General features: G+C 39.3%; 1 protein-coding gene across 1 annotated transcript; it reads left to right on the top strand.

Annotated features, from left to right (window-relative positions):
* Positions 1 to 15,869: 15,869 nt before the first annotated feature.
* Positions 15,870 to 19,737, top strand: LOC110870203 (calcium uniporter protein 6, mitochondrial). The gene is made up of 2 exons (XM_022119405.2): positions 15,870 to 16,539; positions 19,145 to 19,737. Exons 1-2 carry the CDS (start codon positions 16,087 to 16,089, stop codon positions 19,631 to 19,633), a joined length of 942 nt encoding a protein of 313 aa, XP_021975097.1. The 5' UTR covers positions 15,870 to 16,086; the 3' UTR covers positions 19,634 to 19,737.
* The last annotated feature ends 1,004 nt before the right edge of the window (positions 19,738 to 20,741 follow it).

Genomic DNA, 20,741 nt, shown 5'->3' with positions numbered 1-20,741 from the left:
TTACGTTTTGCTATATTCAAGTGTCCGAGGGACATGTCCCTTTAGGGACATCTGATAAAATTGGAATGATCCAGAGATGTTCAAGGGATATACCTTAGTTGGCATAGAAAAAACCTCACACACTTCTGAGAAAAAAAAATACTATGCTTGATGACGGGGGTAGCTCAAACCTTAATAAACTGATTAGAGACACAACAGCTTAAAAGGTTAAAAGGTTCGGAAATGGTCCAACGGTCATGAACAGTAAAAAGGACAAGCACAGTGTCCGGTCACATCAACACTTAACGTGTGAAACCTTCTGCTCAGCCGCAACCAGAACATGTGGGAGAGCACACCCTTTTGTCCGCAGGTCCAAACCCTTCAACCCCCAAAATGGGCAAACCCCTCACTACAAGCACAGATTCACTAGTCACGGGTTTCTCCTTTGAGAAACACCTTCCCCTATAAAATGCAGGCCATTCCACCATGTCATTCACTCCATGATCAGCAGATGTCACTCTAACTCTCTGATTCTCCTTCTCCCTCTTGAGAACTAGTTTCATGCTTGCTTCTCTTCTTCACACTAAATAATTCATCTTCTCTAACGATCGCTTTCTGGGCTGATTTCTAATCAGCTCAAGATCTAAGGAAGATAAAAACAATACTAGTGAATCTCTCTCCACGTCTTGCAAACGTGGGGGGACCCCACGACCTGCGTTAGGCTAATCGAACCCCTGAACCCTTTTACCAGGAGATATCGCTACATGCCTTGGTCTATTATTTGTTGCATCAACAAATTGGCGCCCACCGTGGGGCTACGCTGCTTACTTTATCTTAAAGACCAGTTGTGTAGCTTCATTTTCTCTTTACATCATGTCTGAAAGCGAGTCTCTCGATCAGGTAAATCAGGTGCCTAACAACACCGATTTAACACCAAATTCGGGTCGGATCTCGCCGGTCTTATCTACACCTCTTTCTACTCCCGGAAGTACTCCACCGAGATATGTTCCCGTAGTTCACTTCTTTTCAAACACAAACCCATCTCGGTCAGGGGTTGCACCTACTCAAATCGATTTAATGCATACACCGGAACGCATAGATCTAACACCCGAGTGACTAACTAGAAATTTCTTACAACTGAGATTTCTTCTCAACTAGCATGTGAGCTTGGAAAGAGAAAAAAGGGTGAGAATAAGACTAAATTATGAGGAACCCTCATTATCACATGGCCCTCCATCTCTTACTTTTAGCAGCTCACATTCAGCCACATCTTACCTTGAAGCTGGTCCTAATGTGACAGACCAACCACTCAAGCCCTTTAGCTTTTGGGGAGGCCAAGTCCAACCGTTTTTCCCTTAATTACCTCCCAACCCGTTACAACCGATGCACCTATGGGGCATAAAACCACTCTTGATCAATTATGGTAAGTCACCAACTTCAAGTGTTCTCCCTTACTTCGTGAAAACAAGCCATGGCCACCCTGCCTTCGGCTCGTGGTATGGTCATGAACACATCCATGGGAATGCCTTATACAGTAAGCCTTTAAGGTTTTAACCTTTTGACACAGATAATGGCATCTTTTATTAATACCATCAGAAAGCCTTTAAGTATTTAACCTTATGCCCTAGCTGATGACACAAATGATGGCACAATTTCCTTTACAGCACGTGAAAGTTGGTTGATGACACTAAAAGCCTTCAAGGATTTAACCTTAATTTCATCAACCAAGTGCCAACCACTCACCAGGGTACCTCAAGCGGTAACCCAGCTTCAAGGGTAGTAAAATACCTCTCAAAACCCTACAAGCCTAACAAACTTGTCTTGCTTCTCCCAACAAATCGTTGATTACAAGTTTCAAACCCCGATAAAGATGCCATCACGGTACTAAAGACTACCTCCAAATCTTCGCCGGGACTGCAAGAATTGAAAAATGACCCAAGTCCGAATGTTGTCTCATGTTCATGCAAACCCTTGAAGGGTTTTCACGCATATGGTTCAATGACCTTCCTGGACGAAGTGTTCAGACCTTTGACGATCTTAGCAAAAGTTCCCTATAACAACAGAGGCATGTCAATGACGCCACGATAATCTTCCAGACCAAACAACATGATGATGAACGTCTCAGAGACTTTATCGAAAGTTACAAGAAGAAAGATTTAACTTACGCTAATGAAAAGATTAGGGTTGCAGGGTTCATGAATGCTATAAATTCCAAATATTTCGCAAGAGGCTTCAATATATGCCTGCCCAAAACCCTTGAAGAAGCACTCAAAAGGGCTGAAGCCCACATTCGAGGAGAATAAGCTGTAAACATCAAAGAACAAAATAAAATACTCTTAACTAGAGCTTCCAGTATGGCCCTTTTATGACAAACGGTTCAAAGGTTCGGATTCCAGAAGGCCTGAAGGCCGGAACCCTCCAAGCCGAGAAAAAACCATAAACTTTACAGCCTTAACCAAGACTCGACAAGAGATCTTGACAACTGAAAAGGTAAAACATGGCTTCCGCCCTCCTTAACCTTTGCCAAAAAACGAAATACTGGAAAAATCAAGCCAGTATTGTGAGTTTCACAAATAGAAAGGTCACTATACCAATAATTGCTTCCAACTCGAAAAGAGGATCAAAAAAGCCATCAAGTCCAAACTGGCTCACTTGGTTAAAGGGGTCAAGGACAAAATGGTTGAAGAAAAAAGTAGGAAGTGAACATGGTCGACCTTGAAAAAAAAAGCTTCCCACAAAGGCCATCATTTCAAGGCATGGGAACGTCAATATGATTGCTTCCCACCACCGGAAGGAGAGTTGCTTTCAAACCCTCTGGTGATGGAATCCAACATAGGAACCATCAAGACACAAAAGGATTACATTGACATTGGAGCAACCACCAAAATCATGCTTGAGAAATGCTTTAACCCTCTCAGCTGATGAAAAGCTTGAAACGCTTTAACCCTCTCAGCGACGATGAGCGTTCAAAGCTTCAACAGTCTGAATACTCCATCAAAGGTATCGCCGACATACCTATCAAGCCTTTAGGCCAAATAACCCATAATGTTTGTTCAACGAGAGAACAAAGGGATGAACCGAACAATTCACTTTTGCGGTGATCAATATCCCTTCCAACTATGATATCATCACAGGAAGATTAGGGAAAAGTGTGTTCGGAATGGCAATTTCAGTTGGTCAAGACACTGTGACGTTTCCCACCGAAAAAAGGGATGGCAACCCTTCAACCTACCCAAGAAGCTTTTGTGGTTGAAGGGGAAAGCTCAAGAAAGGATGAAGACGATGAACAAGGGTTGGACATAAACCCAAAATATCCTCAATAGGGGATAAGGGTAAACACTAACCTTTCCAATGAAACCCTCTCATACCTTGAAAAGTTGCTCTTGCACTATGTATTTGCTTGATGCCCCGAAGATATGACTGGCATCCCTTGTAGCATTAATGAAACATGAGTTATGGATCCCACCTGATGTTAAGCCCATTATACAAAAGAAACGGAGTCAAGCCCCTAAAAGAAGCCTTGTATAACGCAAAGAGATGGAAAAGCTTTTTCTAGTCCTTCGAGAGGTCATGTATCAATCATGGGTAGCCAATCCGGTAATGGTTCAAAAACCCGACAAGTCTGGGAGAATGTGTATCGATTTTAAAGACTTGAACAAAGCACGCCCAAAGGATTGCTACCCGCTACCCGAGATAGACCTCAAGGATAACTCGCTCACAGGCTTCCCATTCAAGTGTTTTCTTGACGCCTAAAAGGGTTACCATCAGATCCTAATAAAAAAAGATGAAGAAAAAACCACATTTCACACTGATAAAGGTATATCTTGCTATCAAAAAATATCTTTTGGTTTAATAAATGCATGTGCCACTTATCAACGACTGGTTGACAAAGCGTTTGCCAGACAAATCGGCAAAAGCATTAAAGCTTATTTTGACGATTTGGTGATCAAGAGCAAAACGGAATACCAAATGCTCGATAACATACAAGAAACCTTCCAAAACTCGAGAAAGATCAACATGAGGCTTAATCCAATCAAGTGCTCGTTTGTAGGGCATATCATTGGGAAACAAAGCATAAAAGCTAACCCTCAAGGGATATGCTAACAAGAAAGGCTTTCGATGGAAAGCTTACAGCTTTGAAGCGTTTTACCTCAAAAGGAAGCCTTCAACCAAATGAAGCAACACTTGGCTTCACTCCCAACCATTTCAGCTCCGGAAACAGGAGGAACGATCTCTGTCCACCTTTCGATTGCTGAAAAAACCATAAGTACGACTCTAATCATTGAACGAAATAAAGTTCAGATACCCATTGACTTTTTCAAAACTTCAAAATTAGCAGAAATCAAATATTTTTCTTCGAAAAAACTTGCTCTAGCCCTAGTGCAAACGGCTAGAAGGCTTCGAAGGTACTTTCAGTCACACCCGATACAAGTGGTCATTGACTAACCTTGTGCTTAAAAAATCACCTATGTCCCGAAAAAAGCTGTCAAAGCCCAAGTCTCAGCTGACTTCATCATAGAAGTCTCAAAAAAAGTCACAACGGAAGTCAATACAACCTCCACTGAACCCTGTGACCCCCATACCTGGAAGCTCTTTACCGACGAAGCTTCAACCATTGAAGGGTCAGGAGCAGGGCTAGTTCTAATTGATCCTAGTGAATTGGAATTCACGTATGCCCTTCGTCTTGAATTTCAGACTACAAACAACAAAGCTGAGTATGAAGCATTGATTGCTGGGCTCAAGCTTGCAAAAATATGGGTGTCAAAAGGCTTCAAGCCTTCACAGACTCGTTGCTTGTTTCAAACCAAATAAGTGACAACTACACAGCCAAAGAAATGGGGGTTCAAAAGCTTCAAGTTCTCACAGACTCTCTCAAGCTAAGACAATAACAGTTACATAGCAAAAGAACCTAGCATGTATTAGTACCGAGAGAAATCAAAGGAATTGATGAACACATTTCAAACATTTTCCATCGAAAAGTTCCAAGATCTCAAAACAAGAGAACTAATGCACTAAGCAAACTTGTATCTCCTACGTTTTGCCCACCTCACCAAGAAGGTACTAATTGAGGTGTTAAAAACCTCATCCATCCAAAGACTTGAGGTTCAAGATGTGATCACTAAAAAGGGCCAAATTGGATGACTCCGATTGAAAGGTTCCTCAAAATGGTAAATTACCTAATGACCAGACTGAGGCTAAAAGGGTTCGTATCAAGTCAAGGCAATATGTGTTACAAGGAGATATCCTTTACAAAAAGGATACCTTGCACCACTACTTCAATGCGTTGGCCCAGAACAAAGCCAATATCTGATCAAACAGGTTCACGAAGGGATATGTGGAGCTCATTGTGGCCCAAAATCGGTAGTGTCCAAGTTGATGAACCTCGAACACTTTTGGCCTCCCATGCATCGAGATACCTCTGAACAACTGCAAAAGTATGAAGCTTGTCAGCTACATGCTCCGGTACCCAAAAGCCTCAAACATGACCCCCGTTCCCATCTCCTCGGCTTGGCTATTTCACAAGTAGGGAATAAACATCGTTGGTCCATCCCCACTAGCTAAATGAGGAGTCAAGCTCTTATTGGTAGTCGTGAACTACTTCACCAAGTGGCCAAAAGTAAAACTATTGGCAAAAATCTCAGGGAAACAGGTTATTGATTTCGTTTACGAAAACATAATCTGTCGTTTTGGGCTCCAGGGGTACTAGTCACGGATAACGGGAAGTAGTTTGCCGAGAAGCCTTCTAGCTCCAGGTGTAAGGAGTTCAGAATAACCCAAGTATTCAGCTCGGTAGCTCACCCACAATCCAATGGCCAAGTTAATAGGATAAACAACAACATTGTTGAAAGGATTAAATCTCGATTGGAAAGATACGACAACAACTGGCTCGAATAGCTTCCCAATGTGCTATTGGAAATTCGAACAACCAAGAAAATGAGCAATAAGAAAACACCCTACAGCCTAGTGTTTGGATCAGAGGTTGTAATCCTAGCTGAAATCGGAGTAACAACACAAAGAACATTTAACATCGACCTCGAGCCAAATAAGAAAGTGACGATGTTGAATTTGGAATAACTCGAATAGGCTCGTGATTAAGCAGCCACACAAAAATCAAGGTACAAGCAAAACATGGAATTATATTACAATACACGGGTGAAGCATGAACGCTTCAAGCCTGAGGACCTTGTGATTCGAAATAATGATGCCTGCAAGAAAGAAAGCCAAGGAAAGCTTGGCCCTAAGTAGGAAGGGCCATACATTATCCTTAAAGCTTACAAAGGGGGATCATACAAGCTGGCAGGCCCGCAAGGCAAAAAGCTTCCCCACCATTGGGATGCCAAAAACCATAAAAGGTTCCATGTTTAACCAAAACGTGTTACAAATAGTTCCAAAAAGTTGTTATATTCCCCAAGTAATCAAAGTACTTTGAAATGAATGAACAATGAATCAAAATTTGTCTTTCGATCCTATAATCAGGTTGAGAACCTAGCAAGAAACTCAATGGCAAGGGCCATGTAAGGGGATGAGCTCCCAGGCCACATCGCTCAATAGGTTCAAGGGTTGAATGGACCTATATAAGGGGTAAGTTCCTAAATCAATACAACTCCATGAGACTCATAGAAATCTTGAAAAAACATGTCTCATAGACGGGTTTGAACAGCCTACACCAAATGTTCCTTAAGCCCCAACATTGGCTTACAAACCAAAAAGACCGTAAGTAAATGTCATACATAGGATAGAGGTTGTATCTTCTTGTTAAAAATATCCTAAGGCTAAGTGACTGCAGCACTGAACCCTTTAAGGTATAAATAACATAAGATGCACCACCCAAAACAAAGACAACATGCAAAACCAACGAAAACGCAAGTGAATAAATAGAATAACATAGCAAGATAAGTTAAAGATAGCAAGTGCCATACTGGCCATCAAACATAAAACATTGTCCACAAGCCTGCCAGGCTTTAACCACCAAGGGACCTAAACGGTTCCCTTAAAATAAAAGGATGCTCAAACAAACAATCCATAACATTGTTCGACATGCTAAGAATACTACAAATCAAAGTTTCTTCTTCACTTGTCAGCATCAGAGATGGTAGACTTTGCTACATCATCCTTATTCGAAACCCCATCATCTTGGGTGTTTTTAGCCATCCTCTTTTTCCTCCCTACGACACCCGTTGTCTCAGAGGCTTCAAGGCTTGAACCCTTTGAGCCCTCACCACCTTCAGAACACGTTTTCTCGCTATCTCCGGAGCAAGGACGTTTCTTCAAGAGAGACTTCAACACTTCGTTACAAACAGCCTCATTAAGGCCCTTGGGTTTTAGCTCCTGCAAGACAGGCAAAAGTTTACCAAAACACTTGGAGACTTCACCCACATAAGGGTAAATAATATGCCATACCTTCATAACAGTTTCCTTGAAGGCTTCGAAGGCTTTGGGTTGAAAAAGAGAAGACTTTTCCTGAGGCTCCCCAGGCTCACAAAGCTTTGTAACTAGCAAACAAACCTTGGTGTCTCCCATGAGCAAGAAGCTCGGTGTACACATACGCAAGACTTTTTTGAACTCTGACGAATGGAGAAGATAAGTAACCACTTGCTGGAATCCATCCTCAATGAGCCATTTATTATCACCAGTTTCCTGGGAAAATGAAGCTTTTAACCCTTCTTTCTCCTCTAAGGAGGCTCTTTTTCTGAACCTCCAAGGCAGCCTTATCGACCCTGACTTAAACCTTGTCAGCCTCCAAGCATTTTTCCAACTCAACCATATCAGTCTTGTGCGGGAAGAAAACTCCTCAAATCTTCAAACAGCAATGCTTTCTCCTTCTCAGTGTAGCCCTCAGTTTCTTTCAAAGCAACCATTGAAGCTTTCATCTAATCCCTCTTCTTCGAAAAGACTTCATATCCTTGCATCCTTTTGCGAAATCGGGATACACCCTATAGAAGCAAGGCAGCAAGGTTGCAGGCACCCATCATCATTTTCAAAATCATTAGTTAATCGTCCATACACGAGCAAGAACCTCGAACAGTAGGAGGAGCAAAATGGGTAAGAACATCCTCACAAACGGACGAATACTTGAAGCCGTCACCAACTGTGACCTTCCAATCCGGCACATAAACCTCTTCGGGATTAACATTGGTGGAACCTTCACCACCTTTCCCGAAACCCTTCAACCTTACAACCTTCTTACCCGCTGCTTTACTCTCCTTACCAATCACCAAGGGCAACTCCTTATCTTTTTTTTATTATGTTCTCTCAACCCCAATTTCCAAGTCGTCCGAAGCCTCTATATCATCACTCGATTGCACTGGCTCGGAGGCCGATAGTTGGTCAGCTCTCTTTAACATACGTCGGGTTAAACAATGGGTAGAAGCCTTGGAAGCACCGACCCTAGTAAAGCCTTTGACATTTGGAAGGTTCACATAACCTGAACCCTCGAACCTGTGTTCAGCACCTCTGGCAACAGCATTTTCACCGGGGGTCACCTCAGCATCCCCAAACACAACATCAGAGGTATCATCACTGTTGATAAAGCATAAGGCAAAACATCATACCCTGATCATACCTCATGAGCACAGGGTCACGATCCAGCCTGTCCCACAAGGTGCTCACACCCATCAACACCAAAAGGTGTTCTGGAAAGGGACGAAGCTTTGAAGGACACTTCCTAATGGCTTTTAAACAATCTAGTTCAGACTCAAATGGCTTAAGCTTGTTTAACATAGCATCAGGGTGCCTCCAAACATGCTTGAAGAAAACAACGGACTCAGAAATCCAGAAAATTCGGTCCTTCCAAGAACAAACGGTAGTAACCATTAAGGAAGTCAAACAAACATCAACTTGGGATGTCTCAAACGTGACCCAATCGTCGTTCTTGGTCAACCGTAAGAAACATCAAAACAACAACGATGGGTCATACCATATCACAAAACCTCAAAGTGTAAAGTCCCAGCAAGACCTTGAGTACGCAACTAACCAAGCGACACACAATAATACTCTAAAATATTCAGAACAAAGACCAAAAACGAATGACACAAGTTGGAAAACTCAAAATGACAGCAATAAAGAGCAATCGAACCAGCGGGACACTGATCGATCGATTTATCTAAAACCCGGAGCCACCGGATTAAACTTTAGATCGATCCCCCATTATTTACAAAAAGCCTCAACTTCCTATCTAGTGAGACAAGAATAACTCACATACAGATCTTTGCTAGCACCCAGGAGAGGTGATCAAAAGAAAAAAGAAAGTGAAGTATAGGCAATTATTATTACGCAAAAGGCAAAAAACTGCCATCCATCACATTAACTGTCATTTCAAAATTCAAATCCAAAAAACTTAGACGCCTGATAACCTTTCAAGCCTTGAAGCCTTTAAGCAATAAAAATCGTGTACAAAAGTCAGAAGCATTTGAGCTTACACCCCAAATACCTCTGACTTGGGGGGCTGATGACGGGAGTAGCTCAAACCTTAATAAACTGATTAGAGACACAACAGCTTAAAAGGTTAAAAGGTTAAAAGGTGCGGAAATGGTCCAACGGTCATGAACAGTAAAAAGGACAAGCACAGTGTCCAGTCACATCAACACTTAACGTGTGAAACCTTCTGCCCAGCCGCAACAAGAACATGTGGGAGAGCACACCCTTTTGTCCGCAGGTCCAAACCCTTCAACCCCCAAAATGGGCAAACCCCTCACTGCAAGCACAGATTCACTAGTCACGGGTTTCTCCTTTGAGAAACACCTTCCCCTATAAAATGCAGGCCATTCCACCATGCCATTCACTCCAGGATCAGTAGATGTCACTCTAACTCTCTGATTCTCCTTCTCCCTCTTGAGAACTAGCTTCATGCTTGCTTCTCTTCTTCACACTAAATAATTCATCTTCTCCAACGATCGCTTTCTGGGCTGATTTCTAATCAGCTCAAGATCTAAGGAAGATAAAAACAATACTAGTGAATCTCTCTCCACGTCTTGCAAACGTGGGGGGGGGGGACCCCACGACCTGCGTTAGGCTAATCGAACCCCTGAACCCTTTTACCAGAGATATCGCTACATGCCTTGGTCTATTATTTGTTGCATCAACAATGCTCGCAGTAAATGAATTATCAAACTCGAAGATTGTAATGATTTTTTGACTCTATTGATCGTGTTTTTGGGTTTTAGTAAAATTATGTTCGTGCTAGAGGATTCACTGTGGGAAAGAATACACAATATATATACCAAAGTGTGACGTTTGCCCTATCTCATTAGTCATGCACCCCTTACACCCTAAGCCGTCTAAGAGGACCGGATGCCAGACATACGATATTCACATTCTAACACGTGAACATGTTTACCTTCCTCAAAAAACATATGATATTACGTTAAATCTCAATACTGGACCTGTAAATGTTTTAAAATCCGGTTTTTATACCGTACCGAATTTGGCTCAGAAACGATTTAACCGGGTGTATCGAACGGTTCAATCGGATGTACCGAGCGGTTTAATCGGTTCTACCGGATAGTTCAACCGGTACAACCGGCTTATTTGAAGCAGTTTTTAAAACATTATGCTTTCAAAATAGTGTTTATTTTTGGTCATAGAAGGCGTTTTTTAAAAACCACAGGGCGTCCTTTCAGAGATGAAAGGGTGTATTTCATTTAATAATTATATAGTTTGGTGAAGCATTTAAGGGCGTCCATTTTTTTATATAAATAGTTTTGACTTTATCAAAAGGTAGACAATTAGTTAAAGGTGAAATTCTAAAAGAAAATTCATTTTTTAAGAACATACTAAAATAAATTACTAATAGACAAGGGTTAATTGAAAATAAAATATAAATAAAAAAATCCGGGTATATGATCTGGTATATAGTGCGGGTAAACGGGTATGTGGTTCCGGATAATCGGGTCGGGTATAACCTAATCCCATACCCGCCCATACCCACGAAAATTTTTAAAACTAATCTCATACCCGACCCAATACCCGTCGGGTATCGGGTATACCCGTCCCATTTGTGTCGGGTTTCGAGTATACCCATCGGGCTCGAGTATTTTTGTCACCCCTAATCTCACCTTCAAGATGCCACTAAACTATAGTACCATGGGCAAAAAAACATATCATATAGAAGGTGTTTATTTTCCAAAACAACGCAATTACAAAACCGAGTGTCGTAGGCTTAGTGGTGTGGAGTGACGGTTCATGTCACACAATCCTTTAGTGCCCTGAACACCACCCCTCCGGCATCATTGAGGGGTGGCATCATCACCTCCGCCAATACAATGGTGAGCGTCATCCATTTCATGTGTGGGTCCCTTTTTCCTTTCCACACATCACCAATTTTCTTGTTTTTTTAATTTTTTTTCTTTTTTTATTAAAAGCTAAAGGGACTTTATTTTACATAATGTCAATGAGTGGATGAGTTAATTAAAGTCATTGCCTACGTAACACTGATGTGGCATAAAAATGACGTATGAAGACTTTATTCCACACCACCCAACCTTTATAATTATGCATACTAATCACATTGCAAATTGAATCAAAATTAAAAGGACGCCATATTCTTATCACATGGATAAAAAATAAGCTGAAGAATAATAACATTCCTTAAATCCAAACATGTAATTCATATGTGTCGATCTTCATCGAAAGTAAAATAGTTTCTGCATGTCTTTATCTCTTAATCACATGCTTTATAATTGTTATCAAATCCCTTTCTTTCAATCATTTAAACACAGAAAATTAAACACCCAATTACTTCACCTTAAATACATCCTGATGTCGCTTAGCCAAAAGACATGCTTGTCTTGATTGATAACTATGTGTCAATAGATTGAGTATGAATTAACAAATAGCCTCGTTGACTTAATTATTTAATTAAAGAGAGCATTCTTGCTTAAAGTAATGAAGATCTATTGTTAGAAAAATATACAGTAAAATCTCTATAAATTAATAATGTTGGGACCAAGATATTTTATTAATTTAAAGAGATATTATTATATCCATAAATTAATAATTTGTTAATTTAAAGAGATACGTATGACCTATAAATTTCCAAGTCTAATATACATTAACAAATTAATTGAATTTGTTAAGGTCGTTTTTTTTAATACAAAAAGTTAGTTCATGGTACTAAAAAATAAATTAGAAAAACAACATTTCTTATCCATGTAAAGTATATTAAGCATTATATTACAAAAAACAAACTTCAATGCACATTATTTTTTACTACACAATTTTATAATTTGGAATCTTTTAGTAACTATTAATTTATATAATTTTGTTGGGACCAATATACATACACTGAGATTTAAAAAAAGTTATTATTTTATTATTTTATCGATTGTGATTCAATTTGGTATTGGTCTCAAGTTGGGACCGGACGTATTATTAATTTTATCGAGTATTAATTTATAGAGGTTTTACAGTATATGGTCTATATGGTAAAGATAAGACTTAATGCAAGTGGTCTTGTGAAAATGTCCTCAATCTTCGTAGAATATTGAGATGTTTTTACCTTGCTTTTGGTCTAAAAGTGAATCTCTCCAAGTGTACTTTGTTTGAGGTTGGGGTAAATGACGAGGCCGTGCAACAGTGGTCGGATCTCCTGAGTTGTAATAAAGGTTCTCTTCCATTTAAACACTTGGGCTTGGTTGTTGGAGCGAATATGAACCTTATACGTAATTGGAAGCCGGTAATATAAGTATTCAAATCCCGGCTGTCTCTTTGGAAGGCAAAATATCTATCGTACGGTGGAAGAATTACTCTACTTAAGTCGGTTTTGAATTCTCTACCGACATATTCTTTCTCGTTGTATAAAGCACCGGTAAAAGTCTTGGATATTTTGGAAAGACTTAGGAGAGTTTTCTTTTGGGGCGGGTCGGATGGTAATTCTAACACGAGTTGGATGGCGTGGGAAAATGTCATAGCTCCAATTGTATATGGTGGCTTAGGTTTTGGTTCACTTCGAGACGCCAACTTGGCTATGTTATCGAAATTGTGGTGGAGATTCAAGACCGGTAAAAACGGATTATGGAGAAGGGTCGTTTGGGCAATACATCATAACGCTAGATCTTGGACGTCAATTCTAGCTAAAGTTTCAATTGCGGGTCCTTGGAAACAAATAGTTGGTATTCAAGAGCAATTAAATCGAATAGGTGTCAATATCCATGATTCGATATGATTTAAGGTGGGTGGCGGCTCAACGACAGCGTTCTGGATGGATTCTTGGGTTGGGAATCAGCCTCTTTACATCATTTTTCCTCTGTCCTTTGCAAATGAACAAGAAAAGAACTGTTCCATTTCGGATCGGTTGTCTTGGGGCGATAATGGGCTGAATTTTAATTGGGCTTGGAGCGGGCCTGAATTGAGTATTGAGGAAGTGACGGAGGTCTATAACATCTCGCCTCTTCTCAGCGGCTTCACATACAGGGCGGGTCCGGATCGGTGGATGTGGAGATTACATCTGTCGGGCGAATTCTTGGTGGCAAGCATCAAAGATGTGGCAGCAACATACGGAAAATCTGTCCCAGCCTATTCGTTTTTTTGGAATAATTTTGTCCAGAAAAAGGTTGGTATAGTCTCATGGCGGGCGATCATGGAGAAGCTTCCTACTCGAGCAACCTTGGCAGCTAGGAGCATCGATATAGGGGATCCGAGATGCCCTTTTTGCAGCGAATACGAAGAAACATGTGATCATCTTTTTGTATCCTGTCACTTTTCTCAAGTAGTTTGGTTTGTGATTGCACAATGGTGTAAAATTCCTCCCGTGATTGCTTTTAGTCTTAAAGATATCCTAGATGCACACGTTACTGTCGAAGGAATTAAAAAGAAAAGGAAAGTATTTAGCGCTATATTCCAGGTCGTCATTTGGAGCGTTTGGAAGATGAGGAACGAGGTAATTTTGGTAATGAATATCCAAACATTTCTAAGGTTGTGGAAGAATCAAAATCGATGAGTTTTCTTTGGATAAAGAATCGGATGAAATCAGTGGATTGGACATGGAACGAATGGCGGAACTTTAGTATTGTAATGTAATATTGGGTTTTGACCGTCTTGTGGTTTTTGGTGTAACATGGATGTATATTTGGTGTCTGGCATCTTGCTAGTTGAACGAATAAAATTTTTTGTTGGCCGTTAAAAAAAATGTAATGAAGATGTAAGTTTGTTAATGGAGTGGTTATTAGTTTAGTGCCCCACTAAGTGGGGTCAAAGCATTTGTGTGTTCAATGGTTTGGTCGTCTTTGTGAAGATACCATTTGTAGCTCAAGGAACTTGTTTTGAACAGGTCTCATTTATCTCAATTTTGTAACATGTTTTTTACATTTGTTGATATATTAATAAAATCAATCTTTGAAAAATGGATATTTAGTGGGGGACATCAAAACTTAGAAGATCCAAAATTAGCAATCAGTTGTGAATCAATAGAAGCATACAAAGAATATATGTAGAAAGAATTAGTGGGGGACATAGAAAGAATTTATATGCTTTTTAGCAAGAGATCTTCATTACTTTAAGCAAGAATGCTCTCTTTAATTAAATAAAATTAAGTCAGCGAGGCTATATGTTAATTCATAATCACTTTATTTTTTTTTTTGAATGGTAAATTTCTTTTTAATTCTTGTTGTTTGTGAGACTTGAACAAAGACCTCCCTCTCCCAAGATTCTTAAAAACTTTGTATTTGCCAATGGACCACCATCCTATTGGTAGTTCATAATCATTCTATTGACACATATAGTCATCAAAGACAAACATGTCTTTTGGCTAAGCGGCATCGGGATATATTTAAGGTGAAGCAATTTTAAATGATTAAAACAAAGGGATTTGGAAACAATTACAAAGCATGTGATTAAGAAATAAAGACATGCATAAACTATTTTACTTTCAATGAGATCGACACATAAGAATTACAAGTTTGGATATAAGAAATATTATTATTCTTCACCTTATTTTTTCCATGTGATAAGAATAAGGGTCTTCCTCTCTTACTATACATGGTCTAACTACCGAGGCATGGTGTGGTCCTGAGGGCAACCCGGTTTTCATCCATCTGTTACTCCAGCGAGTCTCTCGTGTGGGGGCAGTATGATTTCTTGGCGAAGGTCAGTCAGAGCGGCAGCCGGGGCCCGATAGAACATCGCGTCTGCGAATGCTGGGCTGACGGGTAACTATCCTAGACGGAAACCCGGTGACCAATGATCCATGTACATATTGAAAGTCACTCTTCAAAAAAGTACATGGTCTAACTACTAATAAAAAAAGAAAATAAAAACAAGAAAATTGATAATTGGTGGAATGGAAAAGGGGCCACATATGAAATGGATGTCGCTCACCATTCTATTGGCGAAGGTGATCATGGGACCACCTATAGTTTGTAATTCAAAACATAGAAAGAATTTAGTGGGGACATGTGGTAAATGTACCATCAACATTTATCACACATTTAACAACATTTATTTAGTTTTAGAACCATCTTCAACTAGTATTTTTGGAGGGCACCCTCGGGCCCAATTTGAATGAGAGAGGTAGAAAGGACCCTAGAAGAAAGGCGGCCGGGTAGGTGGGTGGGCATCCTTGATTTATTTTTTTATAGACGAAAATCCTAATCACATCTCTTAAAAATTTGGTTGAATTCCTCATTCTCGTTCACACCCTCAGAATAAAAATATCATCAAAATATATCTTAAAACAATGGTGGAATTATTCACATAAATAGAATTTTAACTCTTAAAATTGAGAAAAATAATTGGTTCATAAAATTAAGAAAACGACAACCCTAGAATTCTCCAAGGTCGGCACACGCACATTGCAATTCTAAAGTGGGGCAACACACGCTTTCCATTTTCCAATTCCACGCGCGCCACGCGTCATAATCCCATAACCTCATAAAGTTACTCTTTCCATTTAAACGGTCAAATCGCTCCGTCATCTTTTCCGTCCATTCTTCTCTCTCCTCCATTACTCTCTCTCTCTCATCACTTTCTCTCTCTAAAACAACCATTGCTAACCTCTTAATCACCTAAAAACAGAATCAATTTTTCAATTCTTCAAAATGCACTACCGATTTACGCATCCAAATCTATAGATACAGACATATACATATAGAGAGAGAGAAACGAAGCAAAACGATGTGGAAATCATCGTTCTCGTTGCTGAAAAAAGGCTTATCTTCAACAATTGTCAGGTCAAAACCGTACAGGTATGGATCGAGAACCGTTGCGTCCGTTGATTCCGTTGAATCTGGTTACAGGTTTTTTAACTGTAACTGTATCGGTAACCGTTTGTTTTTGAGTACGGTCGCCGGAGGCGGAGACGGTGGCGGAGTGACGGCTGTTAGTGACGGAGATAATATATCGGTAGCGGAGGCGAAGAAGCTGATGCGGTTGGTGAATGTGGACGAGTTGAAGACGAAGTTCGGTACGGAAGGAAAAGAGGTGATAGGTTATTCGGAGCTGTTGCAGGCGTGTGAGAGTATCGGTGTTGCGAAATCGGTTGATGAAGCGAAGAAGTTTGCTAGTGTTCTTGATGAGGCTGGTGTTGTTCTTATTTTTAGAGATAAAGTTTATCTTCATCCTGATAAGGTATAATTTGACGTTCTGTTTGATTTATTGATTTTGTTTTGGAATTAGGTTTGTGTTGTTTTTAATTTGTGGTGCAATTGTGCAAATGTTTAGCTAGGGTTGATAATTAGTAGTTATACAGATTATTTGAATATATGGGGCCTTGAATGTGTTTATTGAAGTATTGAACTACTGGTGGTGTTCTTATTTTTTGAGATAAAGTTTACCTTCATCCTGATAAGGTGTAATTTGACATTCTTCTTTCTGTTTGATTGATTTTGTTTGTGAATTAGGTCTGTGTTGTTTCAATTTGTGATGCAAATGTTTAGGTAGGGTTGATAATAGATAGTTAATTGTGGGTGTTAAAATGTGTTTATGGAACTAGTGTGTGTTGTTCTACATCTACTGATTGGAAATATTGAGATTTGAAATGTGGTTTATCTAGTTGACATAAGGGCTCTGTTTTGGTTTTTATCTAGTTGATCTTTATGAGCCAGATCTTTAGGGAAAGAATCCCACTTTATGAGCCAGATCTTTAGGCTTCATCTAATAAGAATTTGAAGTTTATTGGTTATTGAGGCGGTGCTTCATGTACATCTGGGTCAAAATTGGTCAAAGTTAAGGTCTGTAGGAGGCTGAAATTTAAAAACGATCAAAAGGATCAAGATTTAAGAGATTTTGAAGGGTTTACTTGATAAAAAGGCTGATGTGTAAACGAGATGAGAGGGGTGCAACTTTTGGTTGTACATAGAGCGATGCTTTTTTAAACGAAGATGATGCCTACTAAACTAAATGTGTTTGATTGTGTTCTTTCTCTTGATTTTGTGTTCACTAAAGCTGCATACTTACTTTTTTTTTCTGTGGTTTTGTTTATTTTTCGCATTTTTCTTTGTTTTATCTTGTTAGTTTTTTTTTTTTGTTTGATACGAATGATTAGCTTCACCGTAGATGTTTTTGCCAAGTTTAAAAAATATAGGATTGCCAGTTGAAATTTAGGAGCTTTGTTTGTCAAGCTCAAAAACCATTATTAAATAATATAATTTAGTTACATTTCATGGTATTCTTCTTTGTCATGTAAGACCCCCCGTAACGGGGCGTTTTTTTAAAAAAAAATTGCAAAAAAACGCCGGATAACGCCGGAACCCCCATTACATGGGGCGTTTCCGGGCGTTTTTTTTGAAAAAAAATGGCTCCGGCGTGTTTATTAAAACGCTGAACAATGGTTTGAATGCCCAATCAATTGAGGACATGTGGGTTTAGAGAGAGAGATGGGGTTGTGGCCGGATTTTTTGGCCGGATTTTTGGCCGGATTTTTGGCCGGATTTTCTGGGTTTGCAGAAGGGAAGAAGAAGGGCATGAAGAAGAAGAAGAAAGGTTTTTTTTTTAAACTTTGATATTGACACTTAGGCCCCTATACTTTTAAACTTTATTATTTTCTGTTTTGAAACATTAGGCCCTAAAGTAATTTTTTAGTATTGTATTTTTTTAATTTTCTGTATTTTACTTTCTGTTTTTTATTTTCTGTATTTTTATTTTCTTTATTTTTAAGTTCTGTTTTTAATTTTTTAGTATTGTATTTTTTTATGTTTTAAATTAAAAAAAATAATTGGGAAATGATTGCATGGGCATTATTTGAATAATGCCCCACTACACCATTTTATGGTATAATGCCCCTTGCTGACTGGGCTGCCACATGGCGCAAAACGCCCCATGGAGGGGGCATTATAATGTTTAACCATTACGCATGGTCTAAGGATTGTGACACTTTCCATATTCCCAATGTCACCTGACTCATCTCTACAAAATATTCTTCCCAATTGATTTGAAATGTTTTTTTAGACATTTAGTAATAACCACACTTTATAAACATTTCGAGTAGAAAGTCACATGGTTTTCAAGTAGTTTTGTATGGTTTCTTTACTTGAAAGTGCTTAGGAATAAAGGTCATTAGAAAAAAGTAGTAGAGATTAGAGAAGCATAGTCTTTATAGGCATTATCCTTTGTACAAAAGATCTTTATCTATTTCTCAGATTCCACTTTTTTGATAATGAAGCATTTTGCTTTATAGCAAAACCTTTTTAAAAAGGTAGTAAAATATAAAATGATTCCTGATGCAAGTCGGTTTGCAGTGCGTTTGTGACTTTGTGTTGTATAGAAGTTTTAATACGTTAAACAGAGGTTGCACTTTTGATACTGGAATATAATTTTTTCTTGACAGGTCAAATGGACAAAACCCCATTTTGGCCACCTACTTAGAGGTGGCAATTTCTGACACGACACAAAAACGAAAAGTTTTGGGTTGTCATATTTAACCTGTAATAAGCGGGTCAACAGTTCGACCTGTCAACCCGCTTAACTCATTTTTTTACAACTTACTAACCTGTTTAACACGTTTACAATTTGATTACAACCCGTTTGACTTGTTTAAATAAATGGGTTAAACGGGTTGTGTTTGGGTTTTACACAATTTTCAATGTATCGGGTTAGTGTTAATATCTTTTACACGAATAATATGTGGACCATGTTATTCAACCTGCCAACCTATCAATGTTGGTAAACGATTTTCTGCCTATTCATCTTTAGAATCTGATACCAAGTAATCTAACTTTGTATGGTTTTAACTCAGGTGGTGGATCTAGTCAGAAGGGCGGTCCCGCTAGCCCTAACACCCGACGATGATCCAAGGAGGGAGGAGCTAAAGCAATTACAAGCAAAACAGGAAGAAATTGACCAGTTGGCCCACAAGCAGGTCCGGCGAATCCTCTATACCGGGCTTGGGTTCTCACTAGCTCAAATCGGGCTCTTTTTTCGTTTAACATTCTGGGAATTCTCTTGGGATGTCATGGAGCCGATCGCTTTTTTCGCAACCACATCTGGCATAATTGTTGGGTATGCGTATTTTCTTATAACATCAAGGGACCCGACATACCAAGATTTTATGAAGAGGCTGTTCTTGTCGCGTAGAAAAAAGTTGATGAAGAAGCATAATTTTGATGTTGAAAGATTCATGGAGTTACAGAAGAAATGCAAGTCACCTCTAGATGCACCTCCTTCAGCCAAACATGATTTTGCGGGGGTAGAATTGGAAACTCGGGATTTGTTGCATAAGAACTGAGTCAACTAACATAAAGAGGTTTGACTTTTGATTGTCATGTGTTTTGACTTTGGTTGACAATCTGCCATCCGATTATATTCACAAAATTTTGAATTTCGTTTCAAGTGTTTTAAAGTTTGTTATTTGCATTGACACCAATTTAAATTAACATCAAATGCATATAATCATTTTTTTTGGAACGGCAAGCAACGACATTTTATTCATCAGCAAACTTTCGGACAATACAATGGTTAGTAAACTACTAAGCCAACCATCTTTACATCATCGCCTAGAACACAATAAAATGACATACAATCGAAAACAATATGATTAGTTATCTCTCCAATTCAAACCTCATCCATTTTTTCCATTCTATGTTTATCCATTTCGCTCGAAACTTTACCCACATGAAGGAAATTGCTTGGATCTCCCCGAAGATTGCTTCTAAGTTTATTCGTTTCCCACCGAAGATGTGCTTGTTCCTTGCTTTCCAAATCTCCCAACAGGTTGTCAAAAAAATTACTGGTATATTTTTTGAAACAACTGATTTTATTAAAAACTAGCAAGAAGGTAGCACAAAACCAAAAAGAATTTACACCATGAAAGAGATTTAAACGGAGATCTATACTTCATCCAAAGGTATCCAAGCGATTTAATGTCTTCTATCACTTTATTGACCAAAGTCGTTTTGTTGGAGAAGGTTTGCTTGTTTCTAGCTTTCCAAATACACCAACAAACCGTCAAAGTCACTCCTTGAAAGACTTTGCTTTTCTGGTGGCCCAACCCAACATCGAATGTTTGTGAATGAAGACAAAATCACGAACCGAGAAAACATATCTCGGTTGGAGTCTACAGTCCACACCACCTGCTGACAAAGCTCCGAACGGACACGTCAAAGTGACAAAATTAGGTGGTCGCTGGACTCTTCCTGTTCACCACAAAGCCTGCATACAACCGATCCCACATTCACATTTCTTTTTCTAAGCTCCACAAGGGTTGGGATTCGGTCCATTGCCGCTTTCCACGTAAATATGTTGATCTTCTTTCGGACCCAATTATTCCAACTAAAAACAAACTGTTAAACCGATTCGGACCCAACTATTCCAACTAAAAACAAACTGTTAAACTG

The sequence above is a fragment of the Helianthus annuus genome, chromosome 1, assembly GCF_002127325.2.
Source record: "Helianthus annuus cultivar XRQ/B chromosome 1, HanXRQr2.0-SUNRISE, whole genome shotgun sequence".
Classification (NCBI taxonomy): domain Eukaryota; kingdom Viridiplantae; phylum Streptophyta; class Magnoliopsida; order Asterales; family Asteraceae; genus Helianthus; species Helianthus annuus.
This window is presented reverse-complemented; position numbering and strand designations above follow the sequence as displayed.